Below are 19136 nucleotides of genomic sequence, written 5' to 3' on the forward strand. Positions count from 1 at the left end.
CTTCGGCAGTCACTCACCAAGAGCTCTGCTCATTGCTAGGGGACGCACTAAAAGCTGCCGTAGTTCCGTGGGAGCAGTGTGGACTGCTCCGTACCGTTCCCAGAGAAAAGCAATGGGAGCTGGCAAGCTAAAGGGGAGAGGGATGCCTAACAGCTACTCTCCCACAATTCTGGGACCCAGGGTGAAGGTGGCTGACAGGCACTTCAACCCTTGGAAGGCTTTCCTGATTAGTCAAAGTAAGACTTAAAGATAAAAAAGAAAAACCAAACAAAAACCAAAAACACAAAACAAAGTAAAAACATGCAAAAATAAAGCACAGGGTAAGAGCTCACAGAAAACAAAAAAACACCCTACTCCAGAAGGCACTTTACTAAAAATAAAGATGGCTTCAGATGGGAGGGACATAGTAGGGGAGGCAGTATCCACTCAAATATTTTGAATTTTAAAATGTCTTTACTCCAAAATCACATATTATATTCCATTGTCGCAGTGTCCACCAATGACAGGAAAGAGAAACAATTTTTTTGTTTTTATAAAAAATTGGGACTTTTTATTAATAATATGCTTTTCCTTTTGTTTAAACACAAAACATGAAGACAGCAACAAAACTGAGAAATTGGGTGGTAGGGAAAGTGATCAGCACACACAACACTAATGAAAGCAGCATAAAATGTGACAGCGTATTACCTATATCTGTACAAGCTTGCTTTTCCTGCAGGCTGGCTGGCATGTTCAGATCCAAATCTTCATGGTCCGAGAGATCTGCAGATAAGAACAATGAGCAAGAAAAGGAAGGAAAGCAAAATATGACATATAGTAACTGCAAATATGCCAGGTAATGTATTCTGTGTATTTCCTTTCAATTGAGACAAAAAGGGAAGAAACTTAAATACGTCATTCTAACAATTCTAGAAATAACAGCCAATGCATTGTCATTCTAAGTTCTCCCACTGGAACTCTACCAGCTCTAATACAAGAAGGTTACAGTCACTTTGAGTTTGGTGTATTCATCAATAATTACTGAGAGGACCAGCAGATGTTACAATTTGTGTCACCGACTTCAAGCAAGCAGATAAGTTAGCAGTGTACAAATGATGCTGGTCAATATTTGTGCACTACATGTAAAATGTAGCCATTATGTTCTCTGCATACCAAAAGAAAAATGCATTTGCATCCCTTGCATTGCAACATGGTTTGCTCAGGAGCCAAAACTCTAAATGGATGCCCTAAGTCTAGTCTACTTTACGCCAAAACAGGAAACAAATATGCATAACATATTACCTTCTCTGTGACTGAGGTTATAACTTATACTTGTCTCTCCTATTCTATATCTTTTTTGTTTTCCCCTGTATGGTTAAAAGCAACATCAAGAGATTCACAAACACAGTAAAATTGATAGAGTAACACATACAAAATGCTTGCACACAAACCTGGACAATCATCATGGTCAAAACAGTCTGCTTCACGTTCTTCCTCCACATTATTGACAGTGCCCTCTTCAGCAAGTAATTCTGCCACCTTTGCAAATTGTGGTCCCTAATAAGAAGAAAGATAGGTAATTCTTCTTTCTCCCTCTAACAGATCTTCTAGTTACCTGTCGGAAGTATTTTGTAATCTATTTAGAGAGAATCATCATTGATAAACCGTAAAATAATTTAAAAAAACAAAAATAAAAAAATATATATTTTTCCTCACCACTGTTCTGCAAGGAGGCTCTCAAAATAAGCTTGCAGTATTTTATTAGAAATTTGGGTTGTACTATTCCTCTCCTACACATCACAGCTCCTAGCAATCTGGATCTATAAAGTGCTTAAGTGTGACAACACTGAAGTAACAAAATCTACAAAAACTCTTGCAAAGAAGAACACTGGCATAAATCTTGTACCTCTAATGATTTCACCACATATACTGCTATCTACCACTCCATGGACACTCTACTGGCAGAGCATGCTAGAGCTTGTAGTTTCACAACATCTGGAGAGCCACCAGTTGGCCAGGCCTGGTCTAATGCTTGGGAACTGGACACTTAGCTGCCCAAGCCTGTTTCCATCTATTCGAACTTCTACAAATAAAAGGACAGCATGATAGGCATTCTGACCCTCCCCCAACCCTGCACCCACTCCTCCCTTGCAGACCCTGGTGCCAGAGTCTGAAAAGGATTTAAAAATGGAAAGTAGCACATCCTGGAGTGGGGAACCATCAGGCACGCAGCTTGATGGTAGGGGGCTCCGGTGAGTACCTGTGGCAGCAGACACTCTTTAGGCAGTTCAGACATCCAGCAGTCGCTGCGGCTATTTAGATGCTGGCAGAAGTCGTCAAAACAAGGAAAAAAAATACAAAGTATTAAAATTTCTGTCTATGGCCGTCTTTCATAGACAGCCATAGAAATTGTGCCCAGTTCCAGCAGGCACTACAAATAAACTGTAATCCTGGGAGCCCATCAGGGTATAGAGGGTGAGGAGCGTCAGCTTTTAGAAGGAGAAAGTGACCAAGTTTCTGCACCTCTATCAATGTCCCCCATGGATTAAAGCGAAAAGAGAATTTTTGCACTTTCCATTAAATCCATTTCTGATTCTTTTTGGGGGACACTTCTACCATGGGGCTATAGAGGGGCTCACTGGAGTAGGCACAGATTGTGTGAGGAAAAGCTTGCCAAACTATACAACAAACTATCAAAATATAACATTTTGGTTTATTTTTCTCTGATCAGAAATCAGTTTAATCATACAGTTAAGTAAATATCAGGTAAGGTCCCCCCCCCCCCCCCCCAGGAATATCCCCAAATGTCATTACCATTCTTTTCTGGAGTTTCTTCTGAGCGGCCAAACGTTCTTTTATATGCTGCCAATACAACACTTCCAAATCTGTGAAACAGAATATTAGCTTTCAGACAAACAACAATTCAAGTAGCATGCACAGGTCTAAACTTCCAGCACACCATTAAATGATCAGTATTTAAAAAAGGTAGTTAATTCCATAACAATAAACCACAAAGGCTATGGGGGATGGACGAAAGTGACTTGTTATGGGATTTACTCTTTAATAAAACATTCTCCACCATTTGTGACTGACAGTATTGCGTTCCATTGCAGATCATTTTAGTGATTGCAAAAAAAAAAATCTACATATGATGATCACCTAATCCACATTCATTTTTAATTGTAGTTGACCAGGATAAGAACACTTATTGAAATTAGATCAAACTGAAGAGACCTAGACAAGCAGATGAAGTGAGCAAGGCTATAGAAACTGGAAGCCAGCCTACATTGGCAGAATATATTAGCTCAGACAACTACTATGTACCCATTGCAAGAATCTGTAAAACTGGCTAGTCCAACAATCTGTAGGTTAATGGCAGCACAACTTATCTATACAAAACTTCTGTCAAATGTACCAAAAGGCAAAGTCCATACGCATAACTTGTTATTAAACTTTGTTGGTTTTTTTTTTGTAAAGGGGTGCAAGTAATAAAGCAGTAGAGGAAAACATTAAAACTCAGAAACCAAGGCTGCCATAAAAGCAAAAGTAACAAAGGCTAATTTAAAATAAAACCTCTACCCTTGAAGGAGCTTGATATTTAGGAATACTGGTAAACTGCCGTCGCATGAGTAAAAGTAATGTAGCAACATACATTTCTGAGCTCAAAAGGCATTTCTTTTTTTTTTTTTACTCAAAGCACTCTTCTCAAAAATTTTACAATACATATTGGGAAACACTTCACAAATAAACCAGGAGACAATCTTTGAATGTAAAGTAAAACATGTTTGGAATATAGACTGTCCAGTAGCCTAATGGTGGTAACGGATGATTCTGACAGGAGCACCACCACACAGTTGCAAGGAAAAACACAGAAAGAAATAAGCCACAAAATCTCTCTTGGTTACAAAAGCAAGCTGCTCCTTTTATAACCATTTTACATGCCTCCTGTGTGTGATGCTTAACACCATTTTGACTGTGTGTATAATATATACATACACACAATCAGCATTCGAACACACCAATTCATAAAGAAACGCCCTAGCTCCTATACACTAGACCGCCCTGGTCACGGATGTGCCAAAGTAGGCTCCAGCCATGGTCCTTGCTGATCTGCTCATTGTGTACTTGCTAAATCCCTGTTTTGATCACTTCTCTCCCATACCCAAATACTGCAGAAACCCCTGCAACCTCACACATTTGTTGTTGGCCGAAACCCAGGCCACCCTGCCCCCCCACACCTAGAAGCAAGATATTGCCTTTTGTCTAGATTAATTTAGGCTCTGCCTGACACATGATGAAAAGGATAGTGGACACTCAAAATTGAATCCTCTCTCCTAAAATCCGTGTGATTTCCATAAAGTATGAGATGAAGCAGACAGCCTCAGGGAGAATGTGAAATTGACCAGACAGGCTCATGCTGCCTTTGTGGTGTCAGTGGTTCTCTACACAAAGGGCATCTTTTAGCCAGAAACCTATTTTTAACTTTTTATTATTAAGTTGTGCAGGTTACACAGCTCTGGAATACACAGTTTCTAGAGCAGTGGTTCTTCCTTCCCTATAACAATTATAGAAGGAAGGCAATAACTTTACAATGAGAACTCTGCCTATGCTCATTGTTTTTTTCTTTTTTTTTTTCTAACACATCTCCTTAAAACATTAAACTTTTCCATCTTGCATTGTGCAATGTTTAGAAATAAATAGTATTAGTGCAGCATACAGAATACATTCAGCTCTGCTTGGATTATGCATTCTATAACCACATATATTGCAAGATATTCATTTACAGAGAGGAAAGACAAGGAACATGCAAATATCTTATTAAGCTATATGAAGGTATAATGTCACAGTTTAAAGAGCCAGTGCTCTAATCCATACAAAAAGCCATCTCTAATTAAGGACACACAGACAAGCATAAACCTTTGAATCCATAGCAGGTTGTTAACTTACCGGCAAATGTTGGACCTTTCCTTTTGGATTTTATGGTTTCTGCTCCATCCCAATCTGCCAGGATCATAAAATAAAAAATAAATAATAATAATAATAATAATAATAATAATAATAATAATATTATTATTATTATTATTATTAATAAATTGAGCTTTATTCTTGAACAGTTTGTATTGGTTTTGTAATGTAGCTGAATGGAAGGATGGAAGCTTAAATATGGTTAGTAATTTAAAAGAATATGGTTGAATGCAGAACTTAAATTAGTGTTTCTTTTGGCAATACTTGCTTTCCTGTTATCTTGCTCACTATTTACCATCTCAATAACAATCAATCCCCTAGCACTGTAGATTAGCTTCTCATACCCAGACACCAGTGCAAAGCTTTGCGCACATATTAAGAGGGAAATTCGATTCAGCTTAAGATGCTGGTATGCATCTTCAGAACAGACCACAGAGACACATTGCCTCTAGGTTTTTACTCAAATCTCCGCTCATGTTCCCCTCGCATCCCATAGAGATAGCAGGAGAAAATGAGCAGAGATGTGTTAAGTATTGGCCAGCAATGTGCGCAACCGGACACCAAGGCGATTTCCGGTTACACCTCATGACTAATTGAATCTACCCCTAATAGACAGAGTAACAAAATGCGCAAGCAAAAGCAATAGGTGTTTTTGCCAAACAATACAAAAATCCATGCCATAATATAGCTAGAGTTTCTTAGGGAAGGGGGGCGTTATTTGTCTTACTGATTGGACAAGTATGTAGTAAAATGCATTGGTTCTATAATACAGGAATACCAAAATATTCAATATGCTTTTAAGATGGACTTAACACAGCCTCTGACACTTTGCAAATATGTTTATCTATTCCTATAAATGTAAATCATCACGCTGCTCTCACCAGACACATGAAGTCATACTCACATGAAGAGGAGAACCACTTCATGAAGTCTTGTAGCTTGCCTGGAAATCTCCTCTTCCTCTTGTTAGAGGATGATTCGTCTATTACTCCACGAGGAACTGTATAGTGTTTTCCTTAAATAAAATACATGAGAAAGTTGAGAAACGTTTAAAGAAAAAACAAAAAGAAAAGAAAAAAATTGTAGTAAAGTAAGAGGCTGACATCACCTTTTTTAAATGGCTTCTCTTCACAAGTTTCAAAAGGGTCCAGACTGCACCATGGATCTAAAAGGTTATTCTTATTCTATTGAAAGAAAGGACTACAAAGTCACATATTTCTTATACATATAGGGGGCAATATTCAACTGCTTGCAATGTAGCACATGGACATCACGCCGCGCATATTGCTGGCAATTACGGTAGAAATTTCCACTCATTTTTTCTCGCACCTCTATGGGGAGTAATACCAAATATAGCACTTTTTGAGAGACAACCAACACATAAGTACCTGGACATCTGCAGCGGACAGTTTCTCCTCTCTTTGCCTCAGTACATAGCCTCTCTCTTCAGTCTGGATCTGTAAGGTAATTACCCAGTCATATGGACAGATTTTTTTCTGTACAGCACAATGGACTAACTTTATGGCTTACAAATAAAGAAATATGGCTGAAATCAGAATGGAGAGCTTCTCAATTTTCAATCATTATAAGACAGCTTGAGACAAATCACTTATTCTTGGAAGGACACACATTTATTAAATTTTACAGTAAAGTTTTGTAGGTTTAGTTATAAAACAGACTATTTGGTGCAGTGATCTTACCCAAATATGATTTATTAGAGCACTTTTTCTAATTATTATTTTAAAATTTTTTAGCGGGAGGCCGCGTGCAGCCTTCCAATGAAAAACAAAAAAACAAACAAAAACAAAAAAATGCTGCTTTGTTAATTCCTGTTCCCTGAAACCAATGGGAGAAACATCACAAATTGGGTTTAAGCTCCGTTCAAAAGAAGAGGATGCTCCTCAACTTCCCTACTGTAGAGCAGATGAGCACTTATAAATAGCATTGCGATGGAAAACCACCTACCATAACAAAAACAAAATGCAACTATGGTACTAACTAAGGACATTCCATGGATCACCATCAGATAATTTAAGAAAGCAACAGAATGAATTAGCCCTGGGAACAGAGATTCTGGTACAGATCAGGTTGGAGTACCAAGACCTCTTGGGCCAATCCAGGGCCATTAGGATCGCGTGGACTCCCTAAGTACCCTCAGGAGCATGGCTACTGTATGAAAGAGGTAGATGAGAGGAGAGTTTCAAGGAGCCAAAATGGTGTCTACAAACAATGCCCCAGTTCTCTGGACCTGGTCCTGTACGTCTTCACTTTCTGGTTGTTGACTGGCTGTCCACACAGATCCACGAGTTGTTGAAATGCCTACGGAGGGAGTAACCTCCCCCTGAATGAACATCTTGTCAGCTTAGATAGACTGCCTCCCAGTTGTCTAACCTGGAAATTAACACTATCATTATGTCTCATACCTGGGGGCTCCTGTTGCCTTCCTGGTGGTTCAGATACCCCACCATCGTGGCACTATCGATTTTTATGGCCCTTATTAGAAGGATAGATCGAGCCTTGTCCACTGCATTTAGTACTGCCCTTAGCTCCAGTACGTTGATATGGAGCTTGGATTCCTCCAATGTCCACCAACACTGAAAATGGTGTTGCAGGAAGACTGCCTCCCAATTCCAGATGCTGGAGGGGCGTCCATTGTGGAGATTGGTCTTCTTTAGTCAACACAACAGGATTGATGGACTCTGGGTGAAAGGGCAATGCACCAAGAGGTCAGGAGACAGTAAGACATGTTCCACTTTGAGATAAATTCTTAATGGAACTCCTGTGAGTTAAAGTGAGCGAATTGAACTGCCTCAAAGGAGGATTCTTTTGCAAAAGTGAATTGACACCCCTTTCTTGGTAAAGGATGGACTATCAGGTCCTGAAGAGAGAATCTTGTCTTCTGGTATAAACACCCAATGTTGAAAGCCAGGCTCGGATTGTCTCTACCTTAGCTGGATCTGATCTAACCCTCCCCCCCCCCCACGATCACCCAGGTACTGTACCTCCGACATCCCCATCTGGCACTTTTCTGCCCCAGCAGTCAAAAATGCCCACCCAATATTTCCTAACACCAGCCCTATTTGCTCCAGATTATCTTCCCAAATCTTACTGAAATTGGAAATGTCCTTTAGGTAACCCTGAACTCTGCCTAACTCATCTACAGAAGCATTAATACAGGGCAAGGGGTAGGTGTCAGACATGGGCACAGGCAGGGGACCTACTATGTCCCCAGCGACTAGCTGAAAAAGTTCCCCAATTATTGGCAAGAACCTGAGGGGAGTACGAACACTGGGGTACCCGAGACGCTGACACACATCACAGGACTTACAATAGGTCAGGACGTCATCGGACATGCCAAGCCAGAAAAAGTTTTGTGTCAGGTACTTCAGTGTTTGGTCTTTGCCCTGGTGTCCCTCCATAGGGATTTAATAAGCAACTGCCACTAGTTGCGCACAAAAGCCCCGTTGTAACACCAGTTGAACTTATTCCCAGACTGATCTATCCCCATCTACCTTCCTAGCTACACGGTACAACAACCCTTTACGCCAGGTCACACTCCCCACCTCCCTCGCTGGAAGACTGCCACCAGCCTGGCGCCTCATGCCTTCCAGTGAGGGATCAGAGTGCTGCGCTGCCCTGAACTCTTCCCTGCGGCCCTCACTATCGTCTAAGTTAGGATACACTGCAGGGGGGTCTATGCTGGGGTTACTAGGGTCAGTCAGTCAAAGTGGGGTCACTGTGGTCAGCTGTACTCACCGCTGGAGCTGGCATACTGCTAGGAACAGGAGCATTACTGGGCCCCCCCACAAGATCAGGTTGGCAACTCCACTGAGTCACCTTCAGACATGCCACACTCCACTTGGCTGGCAGGGGTGGAAACAGTCTCTACAGGCTCACCTTCGCCAGTTAAGCAAGTTAGCCGGGCCCCAGGACTCGGATTAGAGGCACGAGTCTGGGGTGCTGGGGCACAGTCCATCCTTAAATGAACGGTTTTCCCAAAGTTGTAGCACTTTCTCTCCAGCCTGGGCTCCGATGGTCTGATAACTCCAAGGGACAGGGCGGGGCAGTGGCTGGCGAGGGGTACCCGAAGGGTTAGGTACTTGCTTTTGGGGGCAAGTAGAAGAGGGGTGTCCCCCGATTGTACAGTCCTTTGGAGTCGGCTGTTAACCTGGCACTTCTGCCGGTGTGGCCTCACTGCCACATACTGATCCGCTAGCTGGTCCGCTTTTTCCAGGGTTGCTGGGCTACGGTCCAATACCCACTCCTTCACCTCCGGCACGCACCGGTGGTGAACTTGCTCTCTGCAAATTAAGTCCACTAATTCTTCCCAGGACGTGGCGTCAGATCCATTGATCCATTAATCCATCTTATTGTCAAGTGCCGCAACTGGTTGGCAAATCATCATGGCTGATGTGGGTGCTTTTAGCCAAGTCCAGAAACTTCTGCCTGTAGGTCTCCGTGGTAATAACATAGCGCTTAAGGAGGGCCCGTTTTACCACGTCATAGTCCGCACAGTCCTCTGGGGCCACCCTGCGATAAGCTTCCAACGCACAACCTTGTAGCGTGGGAACCAAATACTTTACCCACTCCTGTTTGGGCAAGTCATGGATGCTACAAGACATTTCAAACACCTGCAAATGTTCATCAATATCTCCAACAGTGTCATCAAATTTGGAAAAGTGAAGAGATCCCAATCTGGGCGCAGCAGATGACAGTTCACAGGTTGCTGCCGGAGGTGGTGCTCAACGATTGCCCCACATCTTGATAAGCAACCGCTCCGCCTCATTTGCTTTGTCTCCCAGAGACCCCAGCTGCTGCATTAGTACAGAAAAGTTACCCTCATCAGGCTATTGAACTTGCATCACTGGTTCACTCTGTTGGAGGGGACTGTTGCTGGAAACAGGTGCTGTGTTCTGGGATGTTACTGCAGGTACCTCTCGGTTTGAAGGTAATGTCTCCTCCAGGTCACTGTCCGCTTCCTCATCTGCTGACCCATACTGCGCACCCCAGGCTCTCAGTGCCTTTTTCATTTCGCTCCTTGTCGCTGTGTAAGGAATTTCTAGCTTCTTTGTTTGGCACAGTATCTCCAGGTCCGCCCTGGACACTTTACTGTACTTCGACATCCTGTGCGTTCTCCTGGCTGCAGTTATTTCTCTCCTGAATAACTCGGCTCTCCTTGCTGCTGCACGAAAAGCCGCCCGGGTTTATCCCGCTGCTTGCCACCAGAAATCTGTGACAGGATGGACCGCCTATGCCACCCTGTCTGTTGTGGGAACCAACTGGGCTTACCTTGCCACCGGTCCATTTCGTTATCCAAAAAACGCCCTCTTGCCGCAATAGGAGGGGCTTAAACGAGCTGCCACCACTGGACTCCTTACCAGCATCCAGTACCCGGTTTCTTCTATGTAGATGACGCTGCCGGTGTACCTGGGCTGGTACTCCTGACCTCTTACTTTGGATCAGGGTTGCTGTGAATGGATTCCCTGATGAGGGGCCCGACCTAAAAGATCAACGATATATCCCCTTGCCATGATTCCGAATCCAGGGATCTGGAGAGAATTTTATCGACTGTTCTGTGAACAGTCGCAGACACCCCCACCACCACGTGGAGAGGAGGGCGAGAGTCAGACTGCCGGTTTTCCCGGAACTCTGGCCGGGCACCTGCTACCAGCTGAGGACCTTCCTGCATGGAAGAGGCCTCTTAACCCAGAAGGCCTACCTCTGCTTGTCTGACCTCTAAAGAAGGGCCCTCCTCGAAAAAAGCCTGGTGAAAGGAGCTAAACCTTGGAGTACGAGGCTTTATCACATTCACGTGAAGGAAAATAGTCTTTCACCCTGTTGCCTGGGAGATAAAGTTATCTAACCCTGGTCCAATAAATACAGAGCAGAGCTTGGATTCTGCGTCAGCTTCCCAGAACAGAACCCAGAGATTTCTTCTAGCCGCTACTGCACTAGCGGACATAGATGATACAGATACTCTGCAGCTTCCTTCAGGTGTAAAGCCAGGGGAAGAAGGTCCAAATCCTGCAATCCCTCTGCTAATTGGTCAGCCCACGTTTCCATCTCCCTAGCAACCCATGCAGAAGACAGCATGGGTCTTAAAGGAGGCTCCCGCTATACCATAAATGGATTTTAAAAATCTTTCCACCTTACGATCAGTGACATCCTAAAGATTGGCGATGCATTAGATCATTAGATGGATGGGCCACCTTAACCAGGGCCTCTACACTCTGTAAAGAACAGGCATCTTTCTCCGCCATTAAAGACGACTGGGTCAGAAGGGTCTGACATCTCACCTTCCTCCTGAGAAGAGAGATCCAAGAAATAATCATTCTTGGAAAGTAAAACCACTGGTAACAGACATCTCAGACACCTGTAAGTGGATGCCGAATCTCTTTCACCTCCCTGGAATAATAAGACACCTGTGCTAACCACTGAAAAGTCAGCCATTTCCTGAGCCCAGATTGCTCCTGACAAAGTCTGTAGAACAGACTGAGGGACACCGAGAAAAGGGTTGAGGAAGGCAGAGTTCCACAGGCTGAAAAACAGGAAAAGAGAAGAGAAAAGAAGGCCTCTGTCGCCTATCATGGCCTGACCCATGCCCAAACCAGATTCTCACCCTACTGCCATGTACAAAAAAATTCACACACCAACTCAGAGGGTGAGGCACAAGTGTATAAGTAGAAAGAAACAGTTACGATTCCACACAACTGCAGATCGGGTATGAATACTGCTACATTTAGTGGTACCAGTGTAATTACCCACTCCCAAAGAGGATATAATTATAACAACTTGTCCTGGTATAACAGATAGTGCACCCTTTGTACAAGCTATAACATCTTCGTTTTAAGCACACACAAAGCAAAAATAACCCCCTTTACAAATGTGCTTAACGCATTAAACCATTCGACTGAAAGGATACAATACAGACTTATCTGTTTGGAGGCTTTCTGCAACTGATGTAGAACGTGTCTGAAGATTCCTTGGTGGGCTTGCCTGAGAGGAAAGCCTGCCAAAGAAGGAGGTATTATAAGGGGCGTACCTCTCCTTGTGATGTATACGGATGGAGGCTCCATCCTTTGGACTGCCCACTTGTCTTCCTCCAGTGCTGTGCGACCACAAATGCAACCCCTGCCAATCACTATGCTCTGACCGCCTTTATGGAATAAAGCTACCCCTCTGAGGAGAGGGGTGCCTTACTTTATCTTAGTCAGGGCTCCGATTCCAACAGGTGTGGTCCAACAAACTTCACCGCCTACCATGCTCGGAGCCTTTTGATGAGCAGTGGTAGTGCTGGGATCCTCAGTCACAGCATGCGGCAACTGAGATTAAGGCTTCTCCAGAGGTGCAATAAAGTAGGAAGCAGGCTGCCAGCTGAAGAGATCACTTACATGTCCGTTTCTGTGATACAGTCACAGAGTAATCAGTGGAAGGAAAAAAAAAACTGCAGGTACCTAATCTAAAGTATGGTTAGCCAGTAGTGGTTTAAATAATTCTTCAAATGGACAAGCTCCTTCCCCTTTAAAGTGCCAGAGCTGCTCACATCCACATTTATACCCAATTGTACTCTAGTGCCCACCATAGAATGTTAAGGAGGGGGGACTGAATAGTTCTTGAAGTTATAATTGTCTAGTAGAATCCTAAAACATTGTTGGTAAAATCTGAAAATTGTTACTACAGGTGGTCTCTCTACACAACTCACATCTTATCTTTGGCACAAAACAGAAGACATGTTATAACTTGATTTTAACAAGTGCTAGTACTATTGAGAAGAAATTAGCACTTCCTATCCATTATGATGCCTTACAGTGAATATAAAACATGTAATAATGCTGTGTCTAACAGATCAATTAATCTACAGACTCAAGACCTCAAGAATATTTGAACAGACAATGTTATAGGATTCACAGCCACATTTCCCATTGCTGGTACGGATTCATTCATTACAATAAACAGTGGCAGACAGAAAGCATACTGTACTTTCAGTCATAGATAATACATTGTTTTTTTTATTTTTTTTAAATAAAAGTCATGCCTCAACTTGAAGAAAGGTGGTGGTTAAATCGTGTTGTACACAATGTATTCCCCAGGCCTAACAGTCTGTCAGGTCAGCCAGTACATCAAATAGAGTTAAAAGGCTGTTGTGGCTTTAGTGACAAAACCCCAGATCACATCAGCCAAGTATAGTCAGATTCAAAATTAGAACGGTCTGTCAATTGCAGTCTTAGAATAGTGGAGAAATACAATAATGTCTTGCTAGCTACAGTAGGAAGAAACAGTGTGAAGAAGGGGTACTGCAATACCCAGTCTACCAGAACTTCTCTATCACGAGTTTCAGTAACATCAGAGATCACAAATGGCCCAAATGAATGATTCCTCCTTGTTAAGGCATCACTGCCCTCCAGACAGGGTACACAAAGAAACATGCAGCATGAAGCATTTGCAATACAGGCCTAGAAGGTAAAGCCACTTTAATTAGCGGTGGCAATCATACAGAACCGGCAAATAAAAGAAATGGGAAAAATACCTGGCCGATAGTCGCACATTGGTAAAAAAAATTCAATAGGTACTAGTGAAGCTTTAAAAGTGTCCATTAACAAATGTGTGCTACAGGGCACTACTTCATGACCTGTTGAAAAATGAAATGCTCCACATGAAAAAACAAACAAACAAAAAAGTCCCCAAATGGCAGCCTAGCAAACAGGGAGTTTGAAAAACCAAGTCTCCCAGCAGGCTGCGGGGTACAGAGAGGAAAGAGTTCAGACTTTTAGCTCTAAAATGAAAGTGCCCAAACTCCAGCTGAGCCTCTCAATAGCAGTGCTTCAGAAGCATTCATAGGATATAAGAGAAAATATACCAGTGACTTTTCTAAGGACTTAAACATACTTGCTGTCGTGCAATGTGTTCTGCAGGCTCCATTTCTACATCATCTGCTTCATGGTGATCATGCAGTGGGAGAAATCCCACATCGTCGCCATTATCCAAAGGGGGAGCTAAAATAAAGAATTAAATCATCATTATTAGATTTGAAAAGGAAGGTATGGGCAGAATTAAGCTCAGTCTGATACTTTATTTTAAGTACTTTGTAATTTTTAAACCCCTTTCAAATTGGTTGACATGGTCTTTAAAGTGGAACCATTGCCCCACCCACTAAAAAAGAAGATTTTTGCACTTATGTTAAATCTCTCTCTCAGAATCCATCTGGGGGGCACACTGCTACCGTGGATGTTGTCTGAGGGCGCATGGAGTTGGCACTTACAGCTAATAACTACACTTGCTGCTCACTCCTCCCCTCTGCAACCACATAGACCTCAGTAATACTAAAGTCCCAAGAAAAAAAGGGTACAAATCAAACCAAGCAGTAGAACAGCAAAAGGGAAGGAATGCAGTGTCCCCCAGATGGACTCAGAGACAGAGATTTAACGTAAGTACAAAAATCCTTTTTTCTCCATCATTCACTCATGGGGACCTTCTAAAGTAGCCTACTTAGGGAGGGAATGCTCTGGTCTACCAGCCCGTAAAACCCTGCAGCTAAAACTGGCGTCTGATGAAGCAAAAATGTTGAACTGGTAAAACTGTGAAAAAGGTATGGATAGAGCACCAGGTAGCCGCCCTACACAGACCTGCAGAAGCCCTTTGCGAGCAGCCCAGTATGCCTCCAACGCATGGGTAGAGTGCACCGTTAGAACCAGAGACACAGCCCGATCCATACTCACATAGGCATGCTTAATAACAGACCTAATCCAAACAAGCAAAAGTTTGCTTAGTGGCTGGCCACCCTCTCAAAAGAATAGTAAAGCACAAAAAGAGTCGGTCCTCCGACAAGCAGAAGTCCTTTCCACATAAACCTTCAAGGCTCTGACAACATCCAGACCAACAGAAGAATAAGGCCCAAAAAAGAATACACTCCTTCTCGAAAGGCCGGAACCAATTTCTCCTAGGTTTATAGGGAAACCTGAAACAACCTTCAGAAAAAAGGAAGACATGGTCCTGGGAACCGCTCTACCCTCCTGAAACACCAAAATAAGGAACTTTAAAAGGACAAGGCCCCTAATTCTGAAACGCTTTGTGCAGAAGCAATAGCCAACAAAAAAAAACACCTTCCAAGTCAAAAATCTGAGGTCACCAGACTCCAGAGGTTCAAATGGAGGACACTGAATGACATCGAGGACCAGGTTCAAATCCCACAGAGCCAACGGAGGAACATGAGGAGCCTAAACATGTAGCACTCCCTGAAGAAAAGTACGAACGTCAGGCAGAGAAGCCAATTGGTGCTGGAAGAAAATAAAAAGCGCTGAGACCTGAACCTTCAGGGGAACTCAATCTAAGACCCGTTTATAACCAATCTTGAAGAAAAGCCAGAAAACGTGTAAAACTGAAAGATGCACACTTCCTCTCACCATTGTACATAAATCTTCCACACCCTGTGATAGATCTTAGCCGACACCGGCTTCCAAGTCCTCATTATGGTATCACTACTCTAAGGGAGAAACCCCTGGATCTCCAGAGGTTGGCCTCAACAGCCATGTCATTAAAGCCAATCAAGGTAAGTCCGGATGATAAAAAGGTCCTTGATTGAGAAGATCGGGTCTGAGTGAGCAACCTGGTCTTTTCGACATAACAAAAGAGGTTTGTGCACCAAACTCGCTTGGGCCAATTGGGGGTGTCACCGAATGACACCTACATCCTTAACTAGCCGAAGCACCCACTGAATCATCGGAATTGGTGTAAAAAGATATCCTAGTCGGGAATCGACACTTCATGGATATGACATCCACCACAAACGCCAGAGGATCTCCAGCCCTTGTGCAAAACTTTGGCACCTGATGGTTGTGCCTGGATGCCAATAAATCCAGATCTGGAAGACCCCATCTCTGGACCAGTTGTTGAAAAACCTGCGGATGCAGAGACCATTCTACCGGGAGGATTGCATGTCTGCCAAGATAATCTGCTATCCCTGGAATGAAACTGCAGATATCGCTGGGACCCAGGTCTCCGCCCAAGATATGACTTTGCCACCTTCATGGCTCCTGTGCTTTTTGTTCCTCCTTTACGATTTATATACGCCACCGCTGTGGCGTTATCGGACTGTAGCCGAACCGGCTCTCCTTGAAGGACAAATTGTGCTCCATGAAGAGCTAGCAACATGGCTCATAATTCGAGAATGTTGATTGCCAGGAGAGCCTGCCCTCCCAAGCTCGCAGACTAGCATCCATAGTTACTAGGACCCAGGTCCACGCGGCAAAGGACCTGCCCATAATCAGATGGGCCTGTTTGAGCCACCAATTCAGGAAATTGCGAGTCCTTCTGGAGAGGTGAATCCATTAGGACTCTAGATGGAGAGGTGATCCCAACCACTGACTCAAAAAATCCCACTGGAAAGCACGCGAGTGGAACAGACCGTAGGGAAGGGTCACAAATGCAGACACCATCAAGCCAAAAACACGCGTGCCCAACCTCATGGAAGGAAGTGGATGATCCAGGAGTAGCTAAACAGAGCGAACCTTTTGCTCTGGTAGAAAAAGATTCTGAAGAACAGTGTCCATCAAAAGTTCCAAGAACAGCATCCTTTGGGAGGGTTCCAGTTGAGATCTCGGATAATTGATTATCCGCCCCCATGCTGTTCCAGAAACCGAAGGGACAGAGTAAGATGTTGAGACAGGAGCAGGCCCGAGGAAGCCTTGATGAGTAAATCATTCAGGTATGAAACTACATTTACTCCTTGGGGAAGTAAACCTGCAGCCATAACCTTCGTAAATACTTTTGGGTGCGGTGGAAAAATTGAAGGGAATTGCCCGAAATTGAAAACGAGAGCTGCCTACGGTGAAGTGAAGCAGGGACTGATGTCCCTCCCAAATAGGGATGTGTAGGTAAGCGTCCAGGATGTCTATAGACGCCAGAAACTCCAGGGGTTCCAACCAGTTGATCACTGAGCGAACCGATTCCAAAGAACTTTGGTCATACGAAGATGAAGGTTGTGACTCTTAAGGTTCAGTATTGGCCGAAACGAACAGTCGTGTTTGGGAACCAGAAACAGGTCTGAGTAAAAACCCATGTCTTCCTGATCGTCCAGAAACCGGCAAATGACTCCAGCAGAAAGAAGAGAATTGTTCAACTAGAGCATCGTCCTTCTCTTTATCAAATCACGAGGCAATGAAGCCTGGAAGAATCGCTGAGGAGCAGGACCCATGAGGTCTATAAAATAACCTCTAGATATTATTCCCAAGTTCCAAACATTCCTGGTGTACTCCACCCACTGGTCATTGCACAACTGAAGGCGACCCCTCACCCCGCAGCTGCGAGGAGAGGCGGAATCCCTTCATGCAGGAGTCTTGTCCGAGATCTTAGAATTGAAACCTCTTCCCTTCTGAGATTGTCCCGAGTGCAAGCGGTTTGCCTCCAATTGAAAACTGCCCCCTTGAGGCTGTGTTACCACCAAAAAGGACTGCCGGAAAAAAAACAACCGAGGAATCCTAGGCTTAGGTGTGTTCACAGGCAGAAAAGTGCTATTACCTCCAGTCGTCTGACTGATCGTGTTATCTATTTCTGGACCAAAGAGGACCGATCCTGAAAAAGGTAAAGGTTCTAATGATTTTTTAGACTACCGTTGGCATCCCAGGAATGAAGCCAAAGCATTCTCCTAGCTTCAACCACAGACGCAGACACCGAAGAAGAAATGTAAGACGCATTCTGAGCCGCCTCAAAGAGAGACGGAAGCTTTCGTTAAGTGAAGAGCCAAAAGAAAGCAACTCCGAATCCTGCAAACCCGCAGCTAATTGGTCACCCCACGACTCCACTGCTCTGGCCACCCAGGCGGATGAGAAAAAAAGGTTTAAAGCGTGTGCTAGCTGCAAGGAAGATTTTCTTCAGAAACCCCGCCATCCTGCAATCCGTAGGATCCTGAAGTACCTTTGCACGTGGAACCTGCAGGGTAGTATGCTGGGCTAATTTGGCCACCAGAGTATCCACTCTGGATAACTGTTCCCAATGAGCTAGATTGTGTACCTGCAGAGGATAAAGCATTGTATACCTGCAAGGAACCGAAAACTTCTTATCTGGCTGCTTCCAAGAGGATTCGGCAATCTCCGTAAGCTCCGCTTGACGATGGAAAACAAACAGTTCTAGGTCTACTGCTTTTAAACAAATTCTGACCAGGAAGTACCTGATCCTCTTCCACCCAGACAAGACTTTAACACACCGCCATCACCAAATCCTGAATTCCCTGGTTTCTGGAGTGGTCCATCCCAGTCACCTAAATGCATAAAATCTGAATCCTCCACTAATTTGCATTCCTCTCCAGATGAACCCTCTGAGTCTGAAAATAAAGGATGAGAAAGGCGGGAACGTTTGACCCTAGGCGCCAAATGTGTAGAGGATTCTAAATACCTGTTTAGGTGACCTGTTTAGGTGGTTCAAACGCTTTCCAAAAGCGGATTACCACATAGGTCCAGGCTGAGTAACCCGAGATGGTGAAAGGAGGGCCTGTGGTATGTCGCCTCCCAAACCATCTGAAGCCCCAGAACTAACCACCTCCATGGAGGCAGCTGAAGAAGCGCAAGCATTTACGCTCATAGAAGCGGTAGTAGCCTCTGCCTGTCTGTTGATAAGCTGGGTCAGCATAGAAACAGACTGCGCTAAAGAGGAAACCTACATCGGCTCCTCAACCACTGCGGAAGGGCCACCCTGGGTCTGCACGCCCCGGTCCCCTGCTTCAGACTGCGCACACACGGCCCCCTGGTCCAGCTGAACATTTAGAGCAGGAATATAACTTAACATGGACACTCTTCCCTTTATCAGACATTGTTAATAAAAACACCTCCAATTCTCGTCCTATACCTCCTTTTTCCTTTAAAAATATAAAAGAAAGGGAAGAGCCTCCATCAACACACAGGCTGCCGCACTGTGTCCTGCCCTGCATCATTGTCCACTCGGAACAGTCTAGAGCTTTATGAGACCCAAGCCCGCCCCTCAGTGGGGAACTTGGTTTCTCCCAACATGGCAGATCCTCAGAGTGAGGTGCTCTCTGCCGGTGGCAGCACCGGACCCATCGGGACAGTGCAGTGACAGCTGCATAGCGCTGTCACTGCCCGCAGTCTGAAGTTTCTTCAGGTCTTTTTTTTTTCTCCCAAAAAAACCACACACAAAAAAATAAAAAAAAAATAAAAAAATAAATTAAAAAATGGAACATCGCT

General features: G+C 43.9%; 1 protein-coding gene across 3 annotated transcripts in view; it reads right to left on the reverse strand.

Moving 5' to 3' along the window:
* NCAPH2 (non-SMC condensin II complex subunit H2) overlaps positions 1-19136 on the reverse strand; it is a 65815-nt gene that overhangs the window by 14675 nt on the left and 32004 nt on the right. For all 3 annotated transcript variants that reach the window (XM_075208477.1, XM_075208478.1, XM_075208479.1), the window contains 8 exons: positions 13831-13937; positions 6333-6401; positions 6053-6128; positions 5849-5959; positions 4927-4980; positions 2794-2864; positions 1431-1536; positions 688-762 (listed from right to left, as the gene is read on the reverse strand). In XM_075208477.1, the coding sequence (XP_075064578.1) occupies positions 688-762; positions 1431-1536; positions 2794-2864; positions 4927-4980; positions 5849-5959; positions 6053-6128; positions 6333-6401; positions 13831-13937 (669 nt within the window). The remainder of the gene's footprint in view (positions 1-687; positions 763-1430; positions 1537-2793; positions 2865-4926; positions 4981-5848; positions 5960-6052; positions 6129-6332; positions 6402-13830; positions 13938-19136) is intronic.

The sequence above is a fragment of the Mixophyes fleayi genome, chromosome 4 (genome assembly GCF_038048845.1).
Source record: "Mixophyes fleayi isolate aMixFle1 chromosome 4, aMixFle1.hap1, whole genome shotgun sequence".
Taxonomy (NCBI): Eukaryota; Metazoa; Chordata; class Amphibia; order Anura; family Limnodynastidae; genus Mixophyes; species Mixophyes fleayi.